General features: G+C 40.2%; 1 protein-coding gene across 1 annotated transcript in view; it reads left to right on the forward strand.

Annotated features, from left to right (window-relative positions):
• The window catches only part of Cpa6 (carboxypeptidase A6), a 108,516-nt gene that overhangs the window by 47,043 nt on the left and 41,974 nt on the right, over positions 1-19,499 (forward strand). The window contains exons 5-6 of the mRNA XM_051159092.1: positions 8,981-9,091; positions 10,876-10,966. Of these exons, the coding sequence (XP_051015049.1) occupies positions 8,981-9,091; positions 10,876-10,966 (202 nt within the window). The remainder of the gene's footprint in view (positions 1-8,980; positions 9,092-10,875; positions 10,967-19,499) is intronic.

Below are 19,499 nucleotides of genomic sequence, written 5' to 3' on the forward strand. Positions count from 1 at the left end.
TTTAGGTATCTATTTAATGTATCAAATAGCAAAATATTAGAAATTTCTAGGTCAAGAATCCTGGGAAGAATTAAGGGACTTTAGCCCTGTAGATAGTGCAATTTCTTTGCCATTTGGAGGTAGCAGTTGCAACAATGACAGCGCTTGAGATATCATGGAGCTATGGTACAGCAGACTCCCTAGCTAAGTAGAATCCAGAAGGACTCGGACAAAGGGTTGCTCCAAGGACAGTATAACTGAACCAAACTTCAAACCAACTTTAATTCTTAAACTGGGTTGAGGGAATTCTTGGTTTTAGTATGCCCCAAAGAACCTCTCTCAAGTAAGACAATGTTATCTTTAGAAAAACCCACTATTTTAATTTATGCTTTGAGTTTTTTTTTTTAAGGACTTGAATAATACTCTATTTTCCTCATTTTTACTTTGATTCTCTTTCTTTTTCTTTTTTTTTTCTTTTTCTTTTTAATTTAATTTAATTTTTTACATATACATTTATATTATTACACATATATACAATAGATTGCCTATAGAAAGAACCATGGCACAATCAAGAATTATATAAATGTTACATTCTTAGTGTTTTGGCTATTTGTATTTGACAGCCTTGAAGAAAACATCTTTCCTATCTTGGTGCATCTAAATTTCTGAATGTAAATCAATCTCCATCACATATTGGCATTATCAGCTTAGAACACCTATCTAGGCCTAAAAACATCTTAACCCCTAAACAACTAAGCTTCTTTGTAAAACTAAGCTACCTGGTCTTCAATTCCCTCAGAGACTTGAGAAGGAGTAAACTTGATTATCTGAGTATGCTGGGAGTGCAGGTTACTAGCTTTCCAAATGAAAACATGACAGAGACAGTTTGCTGCCTGAGTAGTCACCTAAAACTCTCTATAGTGTTGGAGCATCTTCTTCATCTTTCTGGTCCAATATATCTCACAGAGATATTTGTGAGGCAGGAACTATTGAGGACTTGCTTACCCTGTCTTGGCAGAGTTTGGCCATCAATTCTGCCTGCATCCAAGCTTGCCTTTTTTTCTTTTTAGGCAGAATTCTGTCTGTGGCAGAAATGAGGACCTTTTGCCCGGTGGCTAGTTTGCCACATTTGAATCCATCTCCATCAGGAGGTTCTCTTCTTTGATGCTCATCATCCTCTTTGAGATAGGCTGGGTGTTGCCAGGAGTTAAAATGTCTCATGGTCAATGAATCTTTAAAGTAATAAAAACATTTTTAAATGTCGTATTCTGCATGTCTCAATGCTGGAAAGGTAAAAACAATCACATCCCTAGAGTTGCTGACCAGCTAGCCTAGCCCACTTGGCAATTCAAGAGACACGCTGGCTCAAAAACCAAGGTAGATAGCACTCGAGGAGTGACAACTGAGGTTGACCTCTGGCGGCCACATACACATACACAAAAACACCCACATACACAGGTGCACGCATGTGTACACGTGTGTGTATGTGTGTGTGTGTGCACACGCACTCACACGTGCGGGCATGTGTGCGCACACATGCCTGGTCCTATATATTCTGATGCTAATTACTGGCTCCCAAGATCTAGCTGCTGCCCAGATGAGCACATTCTCATGTACACATACATGCGCCCTTGCTCTACCTATTTAAAGTTGATGGATTAATTTAAAAAATACTGAAGCTTGGGATTTGGCAGAGGAGAGGCAGATTTTGAGGTCACAGGCTTGGGGTCAGGGATCACGAGGTTGAAGAGATAGGGACAGGAGGAGGAAGAAGGAAGAAGAGGGTGGCTGGATGCCAAGGATGGAGCGAGGCAGTCCAGATGGAGAACATTAGCAATTTGGGACTCATGGATAGGAAGTAGCCCAGATACGGATGATTAAAGCAGGTGGCTTGGGATGGGGGCTGGGAAGTGACAAGCATACTTTAGGGTCTTAATATCTGCCTAGTCCCAGGTTAAATGAGGCTATTCTAAAACACACAGGTATCTGTGTTTTTATTGATTATAATACTGCCATATGATTATAGGCTAATTTTATGATAAACTTTAGATATTTTTATATTTAATACAACACATACACATGAGATCCAGACTCAAAATAAAATTTTAGTGAAAAGAATAAATACACATATGTGGAAGAACATTCATTGCAACTTAAAATGGACAGTACAACCTAACTGTCCTTCAACAAAATAAGGAATATGAGGTATTGACCTATACGCGAATACCACTTAACAGCTGTAATTAATAAACTCTCAAATTATCAAGTAACAAAATACACTGAGAAAAATGAGGCTACATATTGATACATGACAATCCTATTTCCATTACACTTTAGAGCATATACATAGTATTATATTATTAATCTGTATTTATAGCAAAAATATGCAAAATTGCATGGAAATGATAATTTCCTACTTAGGATAAGGATTGCCTTAGTGGGAAGGAAGAAATTGAGACCAGGAAGTGACAAAGGGGTCATTGGTTCTGTATGTCACAATTTGTCTTAAACATCTGGTAAATATACTAAGCATAACTATACTATTCCTTCCCATATTTTGTATACTTGCTGAAAATATAATTTTTAAAACTTTCTTAATAACTGACAGGTTAACAATGTGAACAGAGAAATATGAAAAGACTTTGTATTATAAAAGCCTGAAAGAGAAGGGTCCTGGTGAGCTAGAGGCCAGTTTGGGCCACCGAGTAAAACTATGTCTCAAAACAAACAAATATAAGCCTGTTTCATAACACATATATGTATTTCTTGACAAATGACAGTGTAAATATGACATACGAAAACCTCTGAAATACACCAGAAGCAGTCCTAACAGTGTATGTTACAATACATGCTTACACCAGGAAGAAAGCAGTGCTGGGAGTGTAGCCAGCCGCACAATGCTTGCCTGGCAATGTGCAAGGGTTCACTCTCCAGAGCTCTAAAAAGAAAGCCTACCACCACCAAATCGGCTAAGATATGCTTCAGTCATTCAGAAAACACCAGGCTAAACATAAAGTTAGAAGACAGAATGAAATACTATAGAGCAAAATAAATGGAGGATAGAAAAACAGTAAGATTAAAAAAAGAACTCAATAAAACTGGATTGGCTCTTTGGAAAGAGAAGCAAAATCAACTGACTTCTAGCCTAAGCTAGAAAAGATATGAAAGAATAAAACAACAAATCAAAATGATGATTACAATAAAGATATCAGACATTAAAAGGATAACAATGGACAATTACATATGATTTAACCTAGGGTGAATTCCCAGGGGGGAAAACATAATTTGCTAAGACTGGATAATAAAAAAATTGATGTTTGATCAGATCAATAACAAATAAAGATACTGAAAAAGTAACTGAAAAGCTTCCAACAAAGAAATCTCAAGATCAGTTTATTTCACAACTGAATTCACAAATCAAAGAATTATTGCCAGTGTGTGTGTATGTGTGTGTCTGTGCCTGTGTGTCTGTGTGTGTGTGCACACACAGACACACACACACATGCACGCGCTTGTTTATGTACACATATGCCACGATCAAACATAGAAGTCAGAAGACAGCTTTAGGCAGTGGTCTTCTCTTTCCACTATGGGATCCAGAGATCAAACTCAGATTGTCAGGCAGTTTACCTCACTGAGCCATCTTGTCAGTCCAAAACTCTTCTTCAAAAAACAACCACAGAGAATATTGCCAAGTAAATTTTATGAGGCCAACATCACTTTAACACTTGAACCAAAGACATCATCAGAACCTAGTATCTCTCATGAACACAAATGCAAAAATCTTCCATAAAGTCTGACACAACAACGCATTGAAAGAGTATATACCATGATAAAATGGGATTTGTTTCTGGCATGCAAGGCAAGTTTTAAAAACATACATATCAATCAGTGGACTACATCACACTGACAAACTGGAAGATAGTAATGTCATGATCATTGCAATGACAGAGAAAAAGCATCCTTGTTTGAAAAAATCATTTGGGAATAGAAGGAAAGTTCTTCAACATAATAAAGGCCTTCTATGGAAAATCCCCTACTAATATCATAATTAACAGGAAATAGCTGAAAGATTTTGCACTAAGATCTAACACAGCATAGGATGCCTATTCTGACCACCTTAATTCAGCATTGTTTTGAAAATACTAGAAAAGTAAACCAATATGAAAAGTAAACAAAAAGTATATAAATCAGAAAGGACAAAGTAAAGTCACCTCACTTCTAGATGACATGATTCCATGTGTGGAAAACACATTATACACACAATGACACAAAAAATGATCACAACTTATAAATGAAGTTATCAAAGATACAAAGGTAAAGATACAAAGTCACACAGAACCTAGAAATTCCTATTTACAAATAATAACCTAGCTAGAAAAAAGTCACTTACAACAGTATCAAAAAATAGAAACAAATGTAACCAAAGAATTAAAAGATTTGTACCCTAAGAATTATAAAGCATGGATGTAAGAAACTGAAGAAGATATAAGTATACAGAAAGATAGCCTATGTTCATGAATCAAAAGAATATTGCTAAAACACCCATATGTGAAAAACAATACAGAGATTTAACATAATGCACAGCAAAATCTCAATAACATTCTCCTCAGAAATAAAATAAAGACTAAAAGTCCTTATGATATGATACCAAAAATTAAAAATAAAAAATAACCGACTGGATAAGGCAATACTGAAAGATTGGAAGCAGCACATTTCCTGATATAAATGGAGAGATGGTTCAGCCATTAAAGGCTAGATTCACAACCAAAAACATAAAGTGACATTGCAATGTGAGCATGGTAGCATGCTCCTATAGTCCCAACACTCAAGAGGCTGAGAAAGGAGGGTTACAATTTTGAAGCACTGGGGCTGGACAGATGGCTCAGTGAATAATGAGGGTCCAAGTTCAGTTCCTAGCATCCACATGGAAGCTGACAACTACTGATAGATCAAATTCCAGCATATCTAACACACTCTTCTGGCCTCAGTGGGCACCAGGCATCCACACGGTACACATACATACATGCAGACAAAACACACATATAGGATTAAAGTAAATAAATCATTTTTAGAAACCAAATTTGAAGCCTCAGGCTATATAACAAGACTTAAAGCTAATCAATTAGTAATCAATGCAATATCATATTGACATAAAAACAGAAACAAAGACCAATACAATAGAATCAGAAGCCCCAGAGATAGATAGAAAGATAGAACTAGCTTTCAACAAGGGAATAAAGAAACCTGATAGTCTCTTTAGTGGCTGATTTACATGTAAATGATTGAAATTGGACTATTGAATCCTGTATGGAATCTAAAACTTTAGCCATAAAACTCCAATAACAGAACACAAAGGAGAAGCTGCTTGCTATAACCTTTGAGGTTTTGGATATCACACCAGAAGCCCAGGCAACAAAATAACTAGAACTACACATCAAAATAGAAAATGTCTATGTAGCAAAGGAAACAATCAACAACATGAGAAGTTAAACAGCGGACAGGGAAAGTGAATGTGTGAACAGTAAGTGGTTAACAGCTAAAATATTTATAAGAATTATGGGCTGGGGATGTGTAGCTTAGCTGGCAACGTGCTTGGGTAGCATACAAAAGGCCTTGGTTCAGTTCCCAGCACCACTAAGCAGGGTGTAGTACTGCACGCTAGCAATCCTAGCATTCAGGAAGCAGAGGCCATGGAACCATAAAATCAAGGTCACCCTTGGTGATGAGGAGCTCTTAAGGCCAGTTTGGTGGAGGCATTTGAGTAGATAGAGGAGGTATGGTGTTCCTGGAGGAATTATGTCATGGGTAAGGGCTTCGAAGTTTCAAAAGCCTCAAGGCATTCTCAGAACACTCCTTTCTGTTGTATGTGTGATTCAAGCTATGAGCTCTTAGCTTCGGCTCCAGCTGCCGTATCTGCTGCTCGTGCCGTGACAGGCTCTTCTCCCTCTAGAAGAAGCCTAAAGCCCTTTCTTCTGCTAGTTGCCTTGGTCATTGTATTTTATGACAGCAATAGAAAATTAACCGACACAGCTCATTTAAAAAAAAATTTAAATTTCTAGTATTTGTATAGTGAAGACATTAAGTCATAAAAATTTTATTTATGCATCAAGGTTTTATTGATTTTTAGCTGGCCAACAAATAAATATTGGGCCTTAAAAAGAGAGAACAAGAAGACTTACATACTATTATTTTTTATCACTTTTGAGACAAGGTCTATAGCCCTATCTAGTCTGGAATTTACTATGTAGATAGAACAGTCTGGCCTGTTCTGTCCACCTGCCTCTGCCTTCTAAGTGCTAAAGGATTAAAGTTGGGTTCCACCATGCCTGCCTAAGACTCAAAATTTAAAGACTATTTGCAGAAAATACATAGGCTATTAATTTTTATTATTAAAAGCCTATAATTACTATGGCACTTTTATATAACCTGCTATCAAACAACAAAAGACAGAAACACCTATTGGTATTTAAATAAGCCTTATTTTACCTGCAGCCTGGCAGCTATTACCCCCCAATCTCCCTTGTTATCTCTCAGGCCCACATCCCATGCCATTGGCTTTAATCATTCCTATCTGGGCTACTTCTCATCCACTGTCCCTGTAAACACTTGCCTACGCTCTTCACCTGGGCCCCTTCTTTCCACGCCGTTCTCAGAGTTCACTCCTCCTGGTCTGCGTGGTTCCTTACCTATCCCACGGCGGCTCTCCTCCTTTCTCTTCTCCCTGTCTCTTTCTGTGATCCTTCTGTCCCCCAAACCCCCGACACCTTAGCTCTGCCCCTCACTTCTGCCCTGCCCAGGTGTAGGCCTTTTATTCAGCCAGTCGGGGATAATTTCTTAGGCAAGGTTACAAACGTCATTTTGGGGTATGTGAGTACCTGTAAGCAGACCTCAGGAAGCAAAATAATTAGCGATTGAATACAGAGCACCCGAGCATGCTGTTATAGGACTAGGTAGGGAGAAGGGTGAGCTGGCTAGTTTTTATCAACTTAATACAACCTGAGAGGAATTGCCTGGATCAGACTGCCCTGGAGGCAAATGTGAGGAGCATCTGCTTGACTAGTGATTGGTGCAGAAAGGCCCAGCCCACTGTGGGTGGCGGCTTATCGGGGCTGGTGGTTGTATGAGGAAGCAAGCTGATCAGGCAGGGAGAAGAAAGGAAGCCCCAAAAGCATTGTTCCGTGGCCCTTGCTCCAGGTTCCTGCTCTGGCTCCTCTTCTTAACCAATCTTCAGTGATAGACTGCGACATGGAAGTAAAAGCCAAATAAACCCTTTCCTCCAGAAGCTGCTTTAGGTCGGGGTGTTTGACACATCAAGAGACAGCAAACAAGAAGAGCAATGGTCGTTATTGTAACAGTGTGCAAATTTCAGCTTGAGAGTCCTAGAGTCCAGCCACAGCAAATAGTGCCTGCAGTTAACAGTGCTGTATCACATCCTTTAACTTTTGCTAAAAGCCTATGCCTTGTCTTAGGTATTCTTACTACACAAGGCACAGTAAAGAGCGCAAGAGGAAGCTTTGTAAGTCCATGGATATGTTTACAGCACAGATAATGATAATGTTTTCACAGGGTATACTTATCTCTAAATTAAGCAAACAATATGCATTAAATATGTATGCCTTTTTAATGTCAATCACACATTAATAATGTAGAACTATTTTTAAGAGATACTCTGAATTACACTTTTAGTATGTTAATTTTTTTTCAAATAGCCTAAACGGGTATTAAATGAAAAGACTCCTTCCCACACACCGTGTTCCCGTCCAACTCCCCAGAGACAACCATTGTTAGAAATTTTCTGTTTCTCCAAGATACACCACACAGTGACAAGCATGCATCAAAAAGAACTATTCAAGCAATTCTACTTCATATAAATGTGTTTTAAAATGTCTACTTTCTCAACCTGACTTAGTATACACTGTGGTGTTCTATTTGAGTCCAAAATTAGAATGCAATGTCCTCAGATGTGGCATCAAACTTAAGGAAAACGCAATCATAAGAACAAGATCTCTGGCTGGGAAAACAGTTCAGTGAGAAGTACTTGCCCTGTAAACACAAGAACCTGGATGCAGTCCTTGGAGCCTAATGTATATAACTGCTTGGTGTATACAGGTGGCACACACAAGTGGTCGCAGCCCTCAGGAAGAGGCAGGCACATGCCCGGGACTCACTAGCCAGCACCTGAGGAATGATACGTGCCACTGTCCCCAGGCCTGCGCATACACATGCACACATGTGCACCTTCACAGACTTGAATGTGCACATACAGAACAAGACCCCAAAGGAGCTATAATAAGGTGACAAAGATGTGTCACCCATTAAACTTTCCAAAGAGAGAACAGGGTAAGTTCCGAGGCTGGAGGCTGTCACCTTACAAGCATGTGACATGTCACCATTGAAGGCCATCAACACCACATAGCTAATTATTTGGTCTAAAATCAAATGGAATCTAAAAGTAAAATATGTATGCATATGCATTCACATATATACTTAGTCATATATTCACATGTACACTTAGACTTATATAAATGTATCTAGAATGCAGAATAGAGGAAAAGTATTTGCCTAGTATGTATAATGTACAAGGTCCTGGCTTTCATTTTCAGCACTACAAAAAAAAAATTCCCTATAACTGTTACTTTTTCATTAGCCTAAAGCTAATTCTCATTTAGCCAGAGATGAAACGCTGTAAGAAGTCATTTATTTACTCTGTTTACCAGCTTTGCTGACAAATTAATAATCAAGAATTATTATTGTTGTTGCTATAGTGTTATCATTATCGATAATAAAATATCAATATTGGTATTATTGCCAGCAATATTGGCAATCAAAATTCTCATTCAGAGAAAATAACAGATTACAGTTTACCTTAGCTTGTTACTTTTCAGCCCAGCACATATGGTCTTTCTCTGAACAGAAAGGATTTTTCTGCACTTGCTTTCCCTTAAACTCACTTTTGGTATCCACCCATAAGGAAATGTCTGTCTCCTTTGTCTATCAGGCCCTTCTGACCTCTAAGACTGACCCAGCCATGAGGAAAATGTTGAACCATCTGTATTTCTATATCATGCCTGTGTTTAACGTGGATGGATACCATTTTACCTGGACACATGTAAGTTGCTCTGCCTAGCCAATTGAGAATGGGACTGAAAAGGTCATCAGAAAATGATGAGCCAGGAAAGAAGTTTGCTGGTCAGCCCACTACTAATGAATTCAAGAGGTGTGAGGTTGTTTTTAAAAATAAAAATCCCAAACATTCAATTTTACCAATAAAGACTCAGGAGCCAGATGCTGAAGTGAAAACCTGCTAGCTCAGAGAGGCAGAGAAAGAGCCCAGCTTACCTTCCTACTCAGCTCAGATCTCGTAGGAAAAAGCCCAAAAAGCTCACTAGCTCAGCGGACAGCTCAGGAGGAAAAGGCAAAAAAAAAAAAAAAAAAAAAAAAAAACTAAACACCAAAGAGCTTCCTAGCTCAAAGCCCAAAAGCTCTTTCGTCTTATCCATGCTGCCTTAAATACCCTTCAACCCAAAGTCACTCCTACTCTTTAAGCCTTGTCAGCTGGTTTCTTGCTCCGCCTCTTGACCTAGGGTTAACTTATTAAATCCTGTGTACAGAAAGCTCTTGGTTTAAAGGTGTGTGCTAGGGCTGGCTGATCTACACCATAACCACCTGTTTATAATAAACAGAAAGTCCTTGGACTAAAAGTGTGTGTTAGGGCTGAACAACACCAAACAAAAGACAGGTTTTTACAGAATCTCAGGATTCACAATGGAAACACCCAAGAGGCTTCCTCTTCAATCCCTTTCATAATTTCCTTTTGCATAAAATTCCATAGAAATACAGATTTCTCATTCCAAATAAATTAATAAAATTCAGTAGCCTAATATAACCTACTCAATTTGTCTATAAAGATAAGCCAAGGGAAGTAGAGGGGAAAAACAAAACAAAACAAAACAAAATACATTGTATCCAGTTGTCTAAGAAAAAAAAAAAAAAAAGGCCAAAAGTATAGGAGATGCAGGATGGTGTCAGAAAGCAGAGTATGAGTCTGGGTCGGGGTAAGGCTCATCTCTGACTTCTCCTAGCTGGTCTGTGCTTGGAGGAACTCACCCCAAAGTGATGCGGTGCCTTTACCCCATGGCAACTAAAAGGCATCTGAATAGCCTTTGTGCTGGTTAGTTTTTGGGGGTTTTTTGGCATTTTTAATTTAGGTTTGTTTTATTTAAGTTTAATGTTAATTCCATGCTGTGTTTCAGTAGGAACAATACAGATCCGCATCTGTGGCTCCAGTCAGATATCCAGTAGTACAAATTAGCTTCAAGTTACACATACTGAACAGAAGAGGTTGAGCGAGCGAGGGAGGAGGGAGGGAGGAACAAGGGAGGAGGACAGAGTTGAACACGCATGCAAGCTTCCACACCACCTTCAATGCTAACCTGCTTCAGAGGAGGAGGAGTCGGCAAGAATGAGCAGCCACGGATTGTTGAACTGTTGCCGTGCTGGTTAGTTTTAACTCTCAATCTAGAATCACCTGGGATCTAGAAGAGGTTGGCCTGTGCGCATGTCTGTGGGGGGTTGCCTTAATCATTAAGTCATGTAGGGAAACCGAGCCCACTGCAGGCGGTACCGATTCATGGACTGGGCCCTGGACCGTGAAGGGGAAGAGAAAACTAACTGTTAAACAACCAAGCAGGGATGGTTTTACCCTCTGCTTAATGAGCCTCGCTGCTTGAGTTCCTGCCTAGACTTCCCCAAAAGTGATAGAAAGCAGCCTGGTGTTGCAACCAAACCAACCATTTCTCCTCCCAGTTTCCTCTTGTCAGGATCTTTCTATCACAGCAACTAGAATACCTTTTCAGCACCTTGCTCTCAGCCTGATGTTTTATTCGTGTCTAGGATCGATTCTGGAGAAAGACAAGGTCAAGAAACTCTAGGTTTCACTGCCGCGGAGTTGACGCCAATCGCAACTGGAGGGTGAAATGGTGTGGTAAGTGCGAAGGGACTGGGTTTCAGAACCGAGAACCCCAGAGGCACCCTTCTGAAAAATGATGGGCCGGCCAGGACTCCACTGGGAGACCGACACGTGTATGCATGTGAAATTCTCACAAAGGCGTATATGGAGGCTGCAGGCAGGCACGGGCTCAGAAAGGGAAGCTCTGGGTTGAATTTTAAGCACCACATGTAAATAAATAAATATATAGGGGAAAAAAGAGATGGGTAAGGACACTGTGGCTATAATTTGCAGAAGAAAATAAAAATGATTTTTTAATATGTTAAAAAAAAACAAAGTTTTACATTTGACAATCTAATCTTGAAATTAAAAAAAAAAATTAAGCACAGATAAAAGCAGAAAGCTTAGAAATACTTGCCATTCATAAAACTATGCTAGGAGCTCATGTTTCGCTGTGTGATTTGGTTCGGAGTTCCCGAGAGAGTGACACTGACCCTGACACGCATCTGCAGTGACCAGAGCTGTACAGTTCTTGGCTGTAGTTTACCATCCTGCCACTCACACTGCAAAGAGATTTCTCTGCATTCCCCACCATTGTTTTTCATGCAGGCGGGAGGATATCATTTTATGAAGGGAACACTTTCGAAGAATAAAGCGGGAAGTAGGAATGGGAAGGGAATAAAACAACCCACTGGCTGGAATCCTTGCAGCAGAAAAGGCAGGAGAAAGAATCATAATGCGGGGTGAGGGGCGGGGGCGATGCTGTACAGAGCGGCCCACTCGTGGAATCTATCATTTAGCCCTTCAAAGTCTAGACACAGACATCCATCCCCTTTACCAGGTTAAAGGGGTTACCCCATCCCAGCAGTATGACACAGGCTAACTTGGGCTCCTTCCAGGCATCGGCCTCAATCGATCAGAACTTGGGAATCAGAGCACAACATCGCTGAAAAACAAACATGCCCTTACACTACGACAGACATGGTTTGGTCCTGAGCAGTGGTTTAGATGGCTCTCTTTACTCTGGAAGCTCTAACAGCATCCACGTGACTCCCAAAGTAACTTAGACAGATGGCATGGCTCACTCCCTTCCAGCATGCACAGCCATCTAAACACCACTGGCCTTCCTCCCTGTGTCTGGAACAGAGTCAGTTAGGCCCCGGACCTTCAACCAACTGGTAGAACAACTTCATTTTCCTTGTGTGACATAAGCAGTTTGCGAAAGTGCTTATATATGTGGAAAAAAGACCATGCGCGCACGAATACTGTGCAGTAGCGTGGATGGCGTCTTAGGCATGCAGATTGTTTTCTCCAAACTAGGCTAACCCGCTGTTGTCCACGGTAATTCTCTGGAAATACTTGTAGCACTCCTCCCTAACTTAACTCCCAGTACAGTGGCGCCAGAAGAAGGGGGTTTTGCAGGGCTGACTGCTCTCACAAGGATGGAACTCTCAGGAATGGCATTAGCGCCCGCCGTATAAAGGGTTTGATTTCCCTTTCTTCCATGGAAAGATACAACTATAAGATTGTGTCTGTGGGGAAACAGGCCCTCACCAGACACTGAACCCCCTAATGCCTGGAACTGAAGCTCCCTGTCCTCTAGAATAAACTATCAGCAACACATTTGCATTTATTTTGCATTTATTTTCTTTCCTTTTTTTTTTTTTTTCTTTCTTTCCTAAAGTATTTTTTGCTTATTTTTTTTTTAATTTATAATAAATTTCCATGTATAAATTACCCAATTTGGGGCATTTTGCTCTAGCAACCAGTAAGATATTCCCTCAATCTTCTAATTTAAGAAAATGTGTGTCTGTGTCTATGTGAGCATATGTGCAAATGTGTGTGAGTACGTGCTCCATAGGCACACTAAGGTCAGAGAAAGGCGTTAGATGGCCTCATCTATGACCCTTCCAGAATGTTTTCTTGGCCAATGATTTCTTCGCCAAGCGACAAGTTAGCAAGCCCCAGTCATCAGTCTGTCGCTACCTTTTCTCGGAGCTGGTCTTGCTATGCAAGTGCTGAAGCATCAACTCCCGTCCTCACGATTGCTCAGCGAGCGCTCCTAACCTCTGAGACATTTCTCCAGGCTCTGCTTTTTTTTTTTTTTTTTTTTTTTTTTTTTTTTTTTTAATTCCCCTTTCCATTTTCTCTAGTGGAGGCACTAACAGTCTCAAAACTCTCTGGATGCCTCAACAGTTAGTAAATGCCCGGATCCATATGTGTATGGCACGTAGGCCCCAATTGTCTAGGTTGCATGCACAGGAGGGAAAAGGGAGCTGCGTAACCCTAGGAGGCAGGCAGCTCTGCGCATGTAACATTAGAGTGCTGATTATATTCAGTTACAAAGTGAGGAGAGAGCCTCGCTGCCCTTTGTTCTTTCTTCACCCAGCGTGCTCCCTTCATGCATATTCCTTCTTGATTTTTGTGTTTCCGCTGCAGTCTCTACTACAAGTCTTTTGATTCTTCCCATATTCTTTTTTTTTTTAACACTCAGATTTTTTTTTCTATGATTCAGCACTCAGGACATAGAAAGGTCTCTATCAAACTTCACTTGCAGAATGGACTGGCATAAATAATGTGTAGAAGTGGGCAGCCAGGCTAGGACCACCCACCAGTCCTGGGATCTCTGCAGTGAGTTCAGTTGATCTGAAGACAGGGATGTGCAGCCTGCCTCCCTCTCAGCCTCAGGTCTATCCCACTCCAGTTCTGTGTTTAATTAATGAGACAGGGAACCATGCTGGGGCGACTGCTGTAAGATCAGGAGTGTGAGTATGAGTTCCCTGAATAAACTCCAAATGAGCATCCATAACACAGATACCCAGGACCAGTGAAAGTGCTACAGGGTCAAAATCAAGCTGAAAATACAGCTGTTCCTTCCTCCCTAAGTCAGTGGGTCTCAGGTGTAAAGATAGAACAGAAAACTGCTCTTACTGTGAAAATGCTGCAGACTCCCATACGATAGTGGAAATGCCTCAGAGCAGTGGAGTGGCGGAAACAGCTTAGAGAGAACTGTAGAAGCAGCCACACCTTTCTAAGGCTTCACAGCTCCCCAGGGACCTTAGGGCCCTGATATGAATGCTTCTTCTTTGAAAGGCCAGCAGAGGGACACAAGCAAGAGAAGTGACTCAAACAGGGAGTAAATACATGCATTTATTCTGTTTGCTTGCATTCATGGACCATGTTACTCCCTGATAGTCACCATGCTTTCTTTTCTCTGTGCACTCTCTTTAGAGTGTGCCATGATGACCAGTCTTCCCTAATTGGAACAGATCCAGAAGAAAGGATTCAACTCCTGAAAATTTTAACTCCTGAATAACCAAGCATTCTTAAACTTGAATCACTATTTAGAACAACCTACAGAACAGGAGACTATGGTTACAAGTCATATTTCTAACAACTGCGTTATATTTGTATTATGGGGACTCATGTCTATAATGTAGGAATTTGTTTCTGTAGTATGGAAGACTCATATCTATAATATAAAGACTTGTGTCTATAATACAAGGACTTCTATTTACAATATAGACTTGTTTCTATAGGCTAGAGACTTGTATTTATAATACAGGACTTATATCTATAATACAGAAGCTTATATAAAAAAAATATATGTGTCATATCTATAATATAGGATTCCTATATATAATATAGGGACTTATATAGATAATGCAGAGATTTTTTGTCTGTAAGAACTCACATTTATTATATAGGAAGTTATATCTATAAAAGAGTTCTCATGGCACAACAACCTAATTAAAAACACACACACTTAACCAGATAGTTATTCAAAAAATGTATTTCAATAGAAATGAGCACCTGAATATGTGCTCAATACCATTCACCAAAAAGACAGCAGAGTACCATATCATATACATTAAAACAAATAATAAAATAAATAATTGGTGTTCTGAGAGTGGAAAAACATTGAAACATTCAAACTTGCTGGTGTTACATAAAATGCATCCAATTGGAAACAGTTTAGTAGTTCTACAAAACTTTAATATCAAGCTACCATATGACATGGCAATTCTGCCCGTGTGTGTGTGTGTGTGTGTGTGTGTGTGTGTGTGTGTGTGTGTATCCAGAAGAAATAAAAAGGCTTGCTACATAATGACCTGTGAATGAATATTCATAGCAGCAGTGTTGATAATAGACAAACAAAAATGGCAAAACAAAAACTAATGTTTAGCAACTGATAAATAGGTAGGTAAAATGCTGCCATGAGGTAGGGATCCTTACTCCCTGACGGCATCCCTAAGTCTGTAGCTGGGACAGGTTCATATAACAAAAGACACTAATAAAATTTACCAACACATGAAACTCATATGGCCCAGGATAAACCCACGCAAAGATAATGCAAAACTCTAATGCACTCAGCATCGTAAACCAAAAAGTGAAAGGTATTAATTGTACACTAACACAAAACCAGAGATCGGTGTGCTGCATGAAACTGTAAAAAGATAGACATATTCCCTTCTGTCTTTTGTACATCAAATTTAAATTTCAACTTTTAGCAGGGAAGCAGCAAGACCAAGGAAAGCATCTGTGGGTTTGGAGGTAGCAAAAGAGCTGGGGAACCAGCCTTGGGTAAGACTGGGTTAGTAGAGCTTTGTTATGTAACTTCCTCTGGCTGAACTCCCAAGATAAGGACCTACAGGCAACTCCAGCAATGAGTTTCTGTCATTTCTGGGAGAGAAGGGAGGGGCACATCTTTGTGAATGTGTGTTTTGCTCTTAGGCAAACAAGGAGGGGGGAGGGGGGCTTCTCTGCCTCCCTTCCTGAACTGTCTTCACTCTGCTACCCTTCAGCTTCAGAGGAGACATGTTCTAGTCTCTTTTGCCGCAGTGAACTTCTTTTGTGGGGGCATAAAAAGGAATGAAGTGCTGACATATGTTTCAATACAGATGAGCATTGAAAACATGGTGCTAAGTAAAATAAACAAATCACCAAAGGCTAATTACCATAGCATTTATATGACATACACAGAATAGGCAAACCCATAGAGACAGAACAGATAAGGGATTGCCAAAGGCTGGTGTGAAGAGAAAGGGGGGAATGACTCCCATTGGGTAAAGGGTTTTGTTTTTGAGGTGATGGAAATATTTTGAAATCTGATAGAGTTGGTGATTATGAATATAGTAAAAGCCATTGAATTATACACTGTTAAATAGTTAGTTTTATGGTATGTGAGTTATAGCTATTATAAAATGAACAATGACACCCTTATAAAAGATTTTTTAGTTTCTATTAAGGAACACTTAGGCATTTATTTAAATATAGTCTCTCTTCAGAATACTCATTTACCAAAAAAATAATAATAATAATAATAATAATAATAAAATAAAAATAAATAAATAAATAAGAATACTCATTTACCTAGTATTATAAACTTAAGAGTAAGGTGGAAAGAATTGTGGTTTGGTTTTTTGGTTTGTTAGTTTTTATAATTTATTGATACGTATTCTATCAAAAAAATGAGTTGTTTTGGATATGCAGGTGTCTTTTTATTGAAAAAATTGATATGCAGATATATTGATAGATCATCTGGGGTGAAAAGAGACGCTATTACAGGCTGGTGGCCGCTAGCCAATACCTGTGACATGACAACAGAAGGCCACTGACTGACTTCCTAAGAGGCTGATTCTTCCAGCTGGAGGGCTTTTGTTTTCAAAGAATTGAACTGAGAACCTAAGTGCCTTTGCTCTGAAAACATAAAGAATTTCAGAGACTACATCTAGCACAAGGAGAGGGGGTGAGGAATACATTGCTGAATTGTCTCTGCAGGGAATTAGGGATTCAAAAGTATATAAGGAGGATTTTAGCCACTCTTTCCAGAAAGAATACAAATTCTCTTTAATGTTTTATAACAGCAGTCACTGAAGGTGTTCGATATAATCTAGTCATTCATTAAGAATTTGTGGCTCTGCTAAGAGGGGAGCCAAGGAAATGCCTATCTGGCCCCAAAATAAGATGAGGGAAAAATTAATCCATATCAAGTGCTCAGAGGCCTGGAGCCTACAACAAGAATGTGCTGCCTTGGGAGACCAGGAAGTTTCACCACTGAAGAATTACAGACAAGCTCCAGATAACTTTTGGTTGAGAAAGGCAGAATAAGTGAGATGATAAAACAGACCCCAGGATGCCTGTCACTTCTGTTGGGGGCGCTTCTAGCTTGTGTAATGTTATTCCCACTTGAGGTGAGATCAAGACAAATATTCCATACCTGCTACGTTCTAGATGCTGAAAATACATCAGAAACTCCTGAAATAGTGAGTGAGTTCACATCTGGCACTCAAGGAATTGTTTGTGAGCCCAGAGAAACATGAGGTGGTGTCTGCTTTGTGACTAATCAAATGTGAAAAGGTATGTTAACTACCTAATATCTTCTGTAAAAGTCAGAGAAATTTTAAAATTATAATCTATTAGCTAAAGTCCAAGGTTTACTTGGGCTTTATATTACCGGAGTTTAAGGGTCTAGAGTACAGTGACTTGGAAAGTGATGCCCTTGCGGGGGAGGGGGGGCGTTGCTCCCCACAGGTGCCTAACATTGATGGAGGATGCCTCGTGTGATAAAATGTGTGATGTGCACTTCTCATGAGGGGACAGCATCATCCCTGTGTGACCAAAGAAGAAACTAAGAAAGACATTAGGAAACTTGCTCAGGAGGACCCACGAGTTATGACAGTAGAAATTGTAATATCTGCACCATTTTGTCATCCCCACCCCCATCCACACCCCCGACCTGCGTCCGTAACTACAGGTCTGACCCCTTAGGGATCAACTTGCCAGGAATGGTCCAGTGACTCCAACGCATAGGGAGTTAAATAATGGGGCAGCTCTAAAAGAAAACCTTAGGTATCAAAAGAATAGCAGAACCCCTTTGTTCAAACTCTAAGGCACACGAGGAAGATTACAAATGTGTGGTAGGAGAGACAGAATATATTTCCCCAGTTGCTAATGAAATATCTTAGGCCATCCCATGCCAGCTGTTTTGGTCTATAAGCTAGCAGCAACATGGCGATAAATTCTCCAAGCAAAGTTGTGTTGTTTTGTTTTGTTTTCCCCAGCCAAAACGTAGCACCTTGCTGTGCTGACAGGCAGTTTTCTAACCTACACTTTCATTATGGGTGTGGCCCTTTGCGGCCCTGAGGGTCTGTCAGGGATTTGTGTCTGGCTTCTGTACCTGAGGACTGTAATCTGACCTCCTGCTCCCCCTTACACCACCAGCGGTGCCAGCCTGTAGGTGTGGAAGAGTCAGCAAGAAACACACGCCCGCCCCCCCTTCAGTGGTTCATGTTTTTGAGATCTCAGCTGCATATTTAAATTGATATTTTGATCATTTAGATGTGTTTATAGCCATTGATTTTTATCAACATCCTTGTGACAATTCTGTTGTAGTACCAGAAAATCCACTACCGTTTTCTTTTGGATAACCACACATAGAATTCAGTTCTCCCTTCATATTGACGATTTCACGGCCTTCTATTGTCATTCTAATCATGGCTAAAGCAATATTATCTGCCTCTAATCACATAGAAAAAACAGTGTGAGGCTACTTTCATCTTTGCTGCCTCCTGCAAGTAATAAAACTCTAAGGATAATATTGGAGATTTTAGAGAAAAATGGTTAAGAGTACTTGCTGTTCCGGCAGGGAACCTGAGTTCTGTTCCCAGCATTCACATGGGGTGGCTCATAACTACTTACAAAAAAGCTCCAAAGGATTTAATGCTCTCTTCTCTCTACTGAGGTACCCACACACAAGCAGCACATGAGCGCGCGCACACACACACACACACACACACACACACACACACACACCTTTAAGTATGTAGCTTTAGAGTTTGTATCATCCCTGTTCTGAAAGTGATCTTCTAGCTCCTGTAGACTGGGCCTTGCTGGGTGCGATGGTGCACATCTGTAATCCCAGCACTCAAGGAGGCAGAGGCAAACGGATCTCTGGGAGGTCAAGGCCAGCCTGGTCTACAAGTAGTGTCCACGACTACATAGAGAAACCCTGTCTTGGAAAACAAAAACAAAGACAAGCAAACAAACAATAGGCCTGTTGGTATCTGGGGAAATTTATAATACATGTTGATACTGGAGAAGAAATGACTATTATTGGTGTTTGTAATTTCCTTGTGCTTTTCTCTCAAGTTTCTCTTGACATGAAGTCATTAGTGAGGCAGGTATGCTCTGAAAATCTCATTCAAGTATGCTGCCTTCCATATTGCTGAAGCCAAAAAGATAAAGATCTCACATCCTAGACCCCTTAAGCTAGACACCCAGGCTCTACCAGCTTAGTGCCTGTCGTAGCAGGAGTACGGAAGAAAGAAAGAGGTCAGCTCCCCGCAGCTTGTACAATCCCTGTTGCACAACTCCACTGTGGGATGTGTGGTCTATGTGAGGAAACTTCTGTCTCAGCTTATCCCTGAAATATGTCATTTCCTTGTCTCATATGAGGCAAGGCAATAGTCTTCTATAGCTATGTGCTCTCTCTTCAGGTCATCCAAGATGGTTTGGCATAAAGCCCACCCCCCTCCGGGTGTGTGTGTGTGTGTTTAAAGACAAGGTT

This window comes from Acomys russatus, chromosome 2 (assembly GCF_903995435.1).
Source record: "Acomys russatus chromosome 2, mAcoRus1.1, whole genome shotgun sequence".
In the NCBI taxonomy this organism is placed as follows: domain Eukaryota; kingdom Metazoa; phylum Chordata; class Mammalia; order Rodentia; family Muridae; genus Acomys; species Acomys russatus.